The sequence below is a fragment of the Centroberyx affinis genome, unplaced genomic scaffold (assembly GCF_046629955.1).
Source record: "Centroberyx affinis isolate AG114_WGS23_722 - 3 ecotype Tasmania unplaced genomic scaffold, CSIRO-AGI_Caff_v1 ptg005644l_1, whole genome shotgun sequence".
Classification (NCBI taxonomy): Eukaryota; Metazoa; Chordata; class Actinopteri; order Beryciformes; family Berycidae; genus Centroberyx; species Centroberyx affinis.
In genome coordinates this window covers 122,095-131,263 of record NW_027282841.1, presented here as the reverse complement: position 1 = coordinate 131,263, position 9,169 = coordinate 122,095, and the positions used below count along the sequence as shown (strand labels likewise).

General features: G+C 40.4%; 1 protein-coding gene across 1 annotated transcript; it reads right to left on the bottom strand.

The window, feature by feature from the left end:
• Positions 1-3,704: 3,704 nt before the first annotated feature.
• Positions 3,705-5,600, bottom strand: lrrc4cb (leucine rich repeat containing 4C, genome duplicate b). Its single transcript, XM_071547071.1, has one exon. It carries the CDS (start codon positions 5,598-5,600, stop codon positions 3,705-3,707), a length of 1,896 nt encoding a protein of 631 aa, XP_071403172.1.
• Between the last annotated feature and the right edge of the window lie 3,569 nt (positions 5,601-9,169).

The window sequence follows — 9,169 nt, the reverse complement described above, 5'->3', positions numbered from 1 at the left end:
CTGGACTGGACATTGCAACATTCAAGGCCGATCATACACACCAATAACAGTCTGCATGAGGCTTGCATGAGCCGCCTCACAACATTTCATTGAGTTGCTACCAGATAGATTGCGAATGAAATTAAACAATCCCAAAGACAGTTGTGACTGTGAGCCATGTTGTGCTATTTGGGTAGTTGTGATGCCATAATGAAAATAAATCTCTTCATGGAGTTGTCCTGGTAGATCTAGTTCACCAAATTCATCATTATGATTTGAGACTTTACTTGACCTATTTGAAATGGCAAAGGGTAGGGATGTGATCCCAGTAATCAGAGTGTAGGCTATATGGCTGTGACATGATCTGTGAGGTTCTTTGTTCTTCATGTTGGAGCAGGAATAGCCTAGTGTGCTGTGGACTATTCAATTCTCAGATTTGTATGGGTGAATCAAATGAATGATTCACTTTTATCGAACAGATGGAATTATTCAAATTAGTTAAAAGAATCAGACTTCCCATCTCTAATGCAAAAAGATCACTTCCTTCTTCTATTAATAAGTTCTAGTTCCCTCCTGTGACCTCATAAAACAAGCTACATTCCATTGATGCACAGTGTTTTCTTTTCAGTTCAGCATTCTGTGGGCAGCTAATGTAATCCTTTGTGTTTGCGTGTTTCTATACATGTGTTCATGTGCAAATGTGACAAAGAGAGCAAATGGTGACAACCGCACCATGGATACTATATTCCATGAAATATATTGGAAAAAAATTGCAATTTTTATTTGTATTCATGTACAGTATGAACTACAATCTCAGGTATCAATAATTGAACGTCATCCTCAGAGAAATTAGTTTGACTCCTTACAAGCACAGTCTCTTATTTGTTTTTTTTTTGTTTTTTACAATTGAAGCACATGTAAAATTATGATCTGAAAAGTTTTTTTGCATTATATTTTTGAAAATATTTTTTGTAGAAATTTACCATTTGAGGATTATTCTCTCCAAAAATGAGAGAGAATATATACCCACTTTACCCTCCCCATACACAGACAGTTGGCAGAATAACACAGAAGAATTTGATCACCTTGGCTTAGGGTTTGCACAAAAATCAAGCTCACTCTGCTGGTATTTCAAGTCCAACATTCGGCACATTTCCGTCCTTAATTTCATTCTGGCATTCAGAAAATCTCCCCTATAATGCATCCTGCTCATAAGTAAATACCAATACAGAGATATTCCATTCATTCTAAATAACTCACAACCCTATCTCAACCCCAAATATAAAAAACTTCCATAACCTTTTTTTTTTTTTTTACTGTAGCCTGCATCAACATTGAATCATTAAGCCACCAAAAGCATTGAAAAGGAATTGAGCATTGAAAAAAGAAATCAGTGGAAAGGGAAAGAATGGTTCACTCAGGATCATTGATATTATCATTGATAGTACTGTCCTCGTCATTGTTAACACTAGATGAGAAGCCGATGATGAATAGGTTCCTAGCAAGTCTTCATGCTCCATTTACAATTTCATTTGTTTGCTCTACCTCCACAGACATTACCAATCTTTCAAATTTGATTTTTCCTTCCATCTTGCTCACCATTACATACAGGTTCATGTTACTGCAGACTCATGTGGAAAATGTTGGAATAAATTTAGGAGGATCGACTGATCAGTAGCTTAGGATTTGTGAGTGATAGTGCTGTATTATGCTGATGTATGCAATGACAGCTGTCGTCACAGAGATGAAGATTGATAAGATAGAAGGAGCTACTGATCAGTCAAACTGTTGCTATATAAATGTGTAATCATCATAAATCATGTGTAGGTCAAATCCCATCAAACAAATCTCTAAATATGCATCCAATTAGGTCAGTTTTGCTAATAATCAGCTACATTTGTGAAATCACCAGTAGGAAGTTAAAAAGTGCTTGTTGCACAAGGACCAAAGCGAAAGGCATATCTACCCCTTCTTACTTTCTGCACAAGGTCACTGTTTCCATGGCGACTGTCTGGCGGCTAGTTTTGCTTCCTTATTCCTTATCTATTTTTCACTCCTCTTCCTTCATATCTGCAATATCTCTGTTTGAAGACCCCTCATGACCGGTGTGGGTCTGGTTCCCCCACCCACCGTTCTTCCCTTTTCATCCCTACCGCCCCCTTCCTTAAGCCTTCCTCTTTGAACAACTAAATGAAAAAGCAAAGCGTAAACAGACTAGAGGAGAGACAATGTTTTGATGGTCTATAAATGATGCAACATCAAAGTGTGTGTGTTTTTCACTGACAAAAATGAGACTGAGCGGGGGTCGCTTCAATATCAAAGACCTCTACCCCCTGTTAGATGTTGGGTGCAGGGAGAGTGGAAAAGTCTCATGCTGTTTTGTTATCAGCTTTCCTCTGTTAGCCTGCAAATGAACTGCTGATACAGATTAATGAGCTATAACCCATCTTGCCTTATTTGTTGCAGGTTGCTAGCTGCTTCAGTGAGTATGTTAGCCCCGTCTGCGTTAGTCCGACAGGGTCACACTACATTACAAAGCAGCCTCATTTGCCTCTTTATCTGTGCTAACAGATGGACTATCAGCGCCCAAGCTTGTGTGACCCTGGGGTGATGGCAAGGTAACGCGACACTGAGTGGACGTAGATCATTACTGGGTTAACAGGGAGGCTGCAGAGTGGAGCCTTATGCTCCCCTTCATTTTCCCAAGCAATATTCTGCCGTCGTGCGGCACATGCCGGCGGATAAAGCGAGACAAATGAGACATGGCGAGGGGTGAGGAACGTGCCTGAGCCGAGCGAGAGAGACAATCAAAGAAGCAAGACGACAGTGAAGAATAGAGAGAGTGGGGAGCAAGTGGAGAGAGAGGTCAGACTAGGAAGATATAGAATTCAGGCACAGCAAGAGGAAGGGAGGAGTAGAAGTGGAGTAAAAGAGCGGAGGAAGGAGTATAAGGGAAAGGTAGAGGGAGGTGGGGGAGCAAGAACTTCATCTTAATTAAAGTGAAGGATGTATGGCTGTTGTTTAGGAGCCACAGGGGAAATGCAAGTTTACTCATTTGGCTGCTTTGCTCCTCAGGCATGCTGGCCTCATTGTTATTTCATCAACAGCCGTGTCATTAAAAGATAGTATCTCATCTTGCGTTGAGTGACAGCTACAATATGATGTCTATGAAAATACAACCACTTCATGTTTTCTATTTTGCTTGCCTGTGCTAATATGCACCAGGTATATTGAAACACTGGCAGATAACTTTAATAATAATAGTAAAGCAATGCCCTCCAAAAAACAAAGTATATGATTTTCAGCTAAAATCAAAGTATCAAATGTAATCTAGAGCATTGCATTGACTTTAGTATAAGGCCCATTTCCATGTTGATTTAACATGTGTTGAAGTTGATATATATAGTTGATATTCCATATTCACTTGTAGTAAACCATTCTTTCCCTTGTGCAGTATTACACAGAGAGAGAAAAAAGAGGAGCTAAAAAGCTATCACACATTTGTTTTTCTTCATTTAGCCACTAGACATACTTTTCAATAAATAATCTTTGTTTTTGTAAAGACACTTGTTAAAGTACCATATGTCGTCCCTTTCCCAATGCTGATTTATCACTCATGTCATCTGTCAAGTTAATGTCAATTTATTTTTGTTTATCTTCATCATTTGGTCCATTGTACTCCGAATATGAAATTGCTGATATTGGATATTTTGTCAGATGCAGGATCAGATTTGGGTCTCTTGTACATTGTCTTTTGAGCAAGCTTGAATCAGTAAAGGTTCCTGTGTGGCCGAGTTATGTATGGTACTGAGCATAGGGGGGTGGTGGTAAGTGCTCTTGTAGGTGTTGTAGTGGTTGTAATGCTCCAGTGGGGGCAGCGATAGGTGCCTCTCCATGGCGGCGACGCCTGCAAGCTCTTCCTCAACAGTAATGACCTCCATGGAGGACGCAGGGCCATCGGGATCCTGCTGGTTATGCTGCTTCCTCATCTTGTAGAAAATGACCAGCAGAACAGCAGCCATAAGCGTGATGGCCACAAAGCAGCCGATGATAATCTTGGTGGTTTTCATCACCTCATCCAGGCCATTGAGGGCTCCCTCTCCGTCCAGATCAAGAACTGGAATGGTGTAAGTCCGCTCTGTGGTCCTTGTTGAAACTGGAGGACCTTTTGTGGTTGAGGATGACACCCAGCCAAAAGGAGGAGGTGGGGTTTGGATATCATCCCCAGGTGTTTCAATCGTCTCCACTGTGACTGTTGTAAAATAGGTCACCCCGCTGTTTTCCACTGAGGTGACATTAAGCACAGCAGAGGCAGAGATGTTGCCTGCTGTGTTGCTAACCATACAGGTGTAAGTCCCAGTGTCCTGCATGGTGACACTAGTGAAGTTCAGTGTCCCATCATTGAGTACAGACAAGCGCACTTTATAAGCTCCGTGTGTCACCAACGAGCCATTGGGTGTAAGCCAGCTGATGGATGTCAACGAGCTTGTACGGCATTTAAGCTCTGCACCCATTCCTTCTGTCACATTCAGGTCAGTTGGCGGCTCCACAATGACAGGAACATCGCACTGGAAGTAGCTGTGGTCTAATTCCCCAATGTAGCGACCTTTGTAGTTTGCAGGTGTATGGCAACGGGCACAGCAGCTGGTGTTGGCAGGCACTGTCTCCTTTAGCCACCAGCTGAGCCACAAGATGTCACAGTTGCAGTTCCAGGGGTTGTGATGAAGGTGGACCCGCTCGAGGCGATGCAAAGGAGTGAAGAGATCATGTGGTAGCAAGGTAAGGTTGTTATGGGCCAGGTTGAGCTCCACCAGTGACTGCAGGTCATCAAAGGAATTTCTCTCGATGATTTGGATCTGGGCATGCATCATCCACAGCTTCTGAAGGTTCACTAATCCTGTGAAAGCGCTGGGCTGGATAACAGAGAGCTGGTTGCCTGACATTTCTAGCTCTTCAAGCCGGACCAAAGGTAAGATGTTGGGGATCTCCTTGAGGTTGCACATTCCCAGGTTCAGATAGCGCAGGTTACTCAAGTCCTTGAAAGCTCCGTCAGAAATGTAGGAGAGGCGTTTGAGCTCGCCTAGGTCCAGCCTTCGTAGCGAGGGCACCCGGTTGAAGGCATAGGATGGTATACTCTCGATGGGGTTGTTCCGAAGCCACAATTCCTTCAGCTTGGACAAGTACTCAAAGGCTCCATTGGGGATTGTCGTGAGACGATTATCAAAGAGCTCCAAAGTGTTGAGACTGGCCAGCCCATTGAAGGCGCCAATTTCGATGCTGCGGATGTGGTTCTTGCTCAGCTGCAGGATCTCCAGATGGCGCAGGTGTTTGAAACTGTCCACCTTAATGACCTGGATGAGGTTGTCCTGGAGATTTAGGTAACGAGTGTTGGTGGAAATGCCATCTGGGACATCCCGTAGACTGCGACGGGTGCAGATGACTTTGCTGAACTGGTTACTGCATGAGCAGACAGAAGGACAGGTCTGGGCACGAACAAGCCCAGCCACCACCAAGATCTGAAGGGCCAACAGCAGCACAAAGAGGGGGTTGGACAGCGCCCCCTTCAGCCTACGACCTCTCATTGTCTGGCGCTGGAGGGAGGAGATCATTGTGTTCAGCATTCATAGTTCATCTGCTGTTTGTCTTCTCTGCAATGAGAAGAAAAGAGAAAGAATAATATTAGGCAGTAACCACACAAAGTAGTCAGAAGACTATAGGTTGTGTAAAAGTGTTAGGGGATTATTGGTACAAAACATGCAAATAAAAATAAAATCTATTAAAACATAGATGCAATATCTATACTGATGGTGTAGGGTGAAAGCAAAAGAGATACAGATTGACAGCCTCAATGAATTGTGAATACTGTCCATCTGTGGAAAATTACAAGCTTTCTGTTAACTCCCTAACCCTGGCTTGTCCCAGATTTCCAGACTCTTCAGAAGATGATGCATCTACACTGGAGGCCTAAAAATGAAAAAAGAGAACTTAACAGAGCATCTGCCTCCCATATGAGCAGGATCTCTGAATTTCTTGTAAGCCCCTTACTCATTGGAATCCTAAGTCTGGAATTATTTAACATAAAAAGCTTCGGTCATGAAAATTGTAAAAGAAATAGTACAATCTGTTGATGCCATGGAGACCCATTCATTATGGAACTGTCTCAAAGACAAGTCATTGACACTCATTCTAATCCTCATATTACCAAAGCATTACAGTCTTTGAATAAATGTGGCCCTACACTGTCAAAACCAAATATTGTCTGAGCGTGCCAATGAGAAATTTATACACAATGTCTGTCCATACTACAACCAAGGCTGCTGTGTAATACATCACACACACACACACACAAAAGGAAATCGAACTGCTTGCCAGAAATTTTGCCATGGCTTTTATCCTGACGTAAAACACTACAAAACATTTCAACAAATATTGATGAATGATATCCAATGATAATAAAATGAGTTTTATTTTTCACTACCTCTACTTTTTTACCTGAAGATTCTATAGCCAAAATTTAATCTGTGATTAACTTCCTTGTATTTCAAAGACCACATTTTTCATACTCTGATTTATATAATTTTTTTATTCAAAGCAAAATTGCAGTGTTGCTTACTTTTCATTTAGATCCAATTTATCATCACACCAAAAACCCTGAAAAATAGTATAATTCAAGAATGTAAAGAGGTCCGATAAGGTCCTTGTATAAGTTTATTTCTAACTTTCAAATCAAATTACTAACAAGAAACTTAGATTAGATATTATTATTGTCAGTTCAACCAAAGAGTCTAGTGTGCTAAAGATAAAAATAGATCAAGACATCTCATACATATACAGCCTGTACCTCCCGCTTCAAAGCAGAGTTAAGTGCATGTCTGATTGTTGCCTATACCTGCATGAGTGTTGGTTTTAGTTTGATGTTATACACGATCAGCCCTCATTACGTTTTTAAAAATGTACCTACAAAGACCTACAAAAGTATTTTTTTTTGTATTTGTTTAATTTGTAGGCACTGTGGTATTGATTACTGTTGTTTGTTGACTAGCCAAATGCACTTGTGTTATCTTTGCTACTGATATGAAGGACCACAATGGAAATAAGTCTGTGACTTTATTGTGTTATCCTTGATAAACAAGCTGTAAGGTAATCCTGCTTTGCTGAATAAAGTAAAATAAAACAAAGACAGTAACGCACAAATACATCAATACATATATGATACACATGAGTATAAAATGTGTTAGCAAAAGCGATGCTATTAAGTGGCGTGTACACCATTCTTTAATGCAGTTAATGTCTTTGTCAGGAGTAAAACACTCTTTTCTAGTGTAAAAACATTAACATTGCCTTCAGGGTCCTTACATTTAAGTATTCTCCTCATCTCTCCCACACTCTTCTGACTCAAGTTATCTAGTAAGCATCTTTTTTGGTGGACCCACAAGCAAGAAAAAATGACTATGTTATGACAGGTGTTTTCTAAACTGTAAAAATTGTGAAGTGAGGTGGAAATGCTCTCCGGTGAGGCTGAGTGGCTGATTTAATCAGTAGAAATGAATCTAAATGTGGCCTAACAAAAAGAGGTTTTGCAGCAGCCAGGCTGCCACACCAGCACTGGTGTGAGGAGGCTGGAGAGAGACAAGGCTCTGCTGGTGCCTCAGATCGAATGAGGCCTCCCACTGGCAGGAGCTCATTTTGTCTGGCTGGAATTACAACAACTCTGCACTGCCACCTAAGAGAAGAAAATGTCAGCCATGACAAACACACCGATAAAGATTATCAGCTGTCAATAAAAGATCTCAATTTGCATTTCCACTGGAACACTTAAATTTAATTCTGTATTTATTATCTGACAAAATCACAAATTCATCAGTATGTAGTAAATTAATCTCATGTGTAGCATAGTACTATAATTTGTGTTGTATGATTTACCAATTCTGTCACCAATATAAAGAGTAATGGTACCTTTGAGCCACATGCCATCTGTGCCAAATATATTTATCTTAATGCATTTATCGTATGTTTTCAGCAGGGGAGCCCTCATTAGATAAACAGAAAAGAGATTTGATCTTGCATTAAAAAAAAAAAAACATCCTCACCTTCCTTTGTTGGTGCAACACTGCATGGATTAATTTCATCTACGCACACACAACATGCATTCAGAGCCACTGAAATCAATAGCTGCTTACATCTCAAATCCTTCCAGCAACATAAAAATACACCCACCCATACTGTTCTGCTTCTGCACCAGCAGCCATTGGTATTACATCTGACACAACAATGATTTGCCAAATTCATTTGTTAAAATGAGTTTGTTGGAAAAGTGCTAGGGGAACATATGTTTCAATCAGGGTGCGCATGGCAAGGAAACTGAAGTGTAGGTTGCTAAGCTAGTCTTTAATATCATATAAGGCAGAGTACTTCAGAGTACTTCAATTACAATGTGAGATGATTGGAATCTGTCACTGCTGTGTGTTGCAAGCAACAAGACATTTTAATTCAACTGATGAAATGTGTTAGTCTGTACATTTCCACACAACAGGGGGGCAAGCTTAACAGTCTAAACGGCCAATACCAAATAATTGAGTATCTACCAATGGAGCAATTCAATAACTCCTTGTGCTATTCAAGAATTCAAATTAATCTCTAATATAGTCTTTTGGAATATCACATGCTCACAGTATGAATAGGAGAAAAATGGTGTTAATACTATTTCACTCAAGTCAAATTTATGTAAATAATGCATCTATTAGGATGAAATGTAACAAGAAATGTTGCATTATTGACCAACTTGCTTTGCAATAACATTTTGAAGTATGTGTATTTCTCATGGTTCATTTGTCATATTTAGCATTTTCCCCTCACAGCTCTGACGTGGGATTTGGACTGTTTTGTTTTGTACAATGGCATTATTCCAACCAAGTGAATAAAAGATCTCAATTTGCATGTCCATTGGAATTGTACTTAATTTTAACTCTGCATTATTATCTGACTAAAAAGGCACAAGTTCAGCAGTAAGCGTGCTAATCTCATGTGTGGCACAAGATTACATTGCTGAGTGTCACAATAAAATACCTTATGTTATTAACCCTCCACCGCATAATATTGCCCTCAGGCGACATAAATCCTTTTCCCTCATTTCCCTTACATCCCCTATGCATTATGTTTCCATTCCTGCATTAAAAGTAAAAATAGGAAT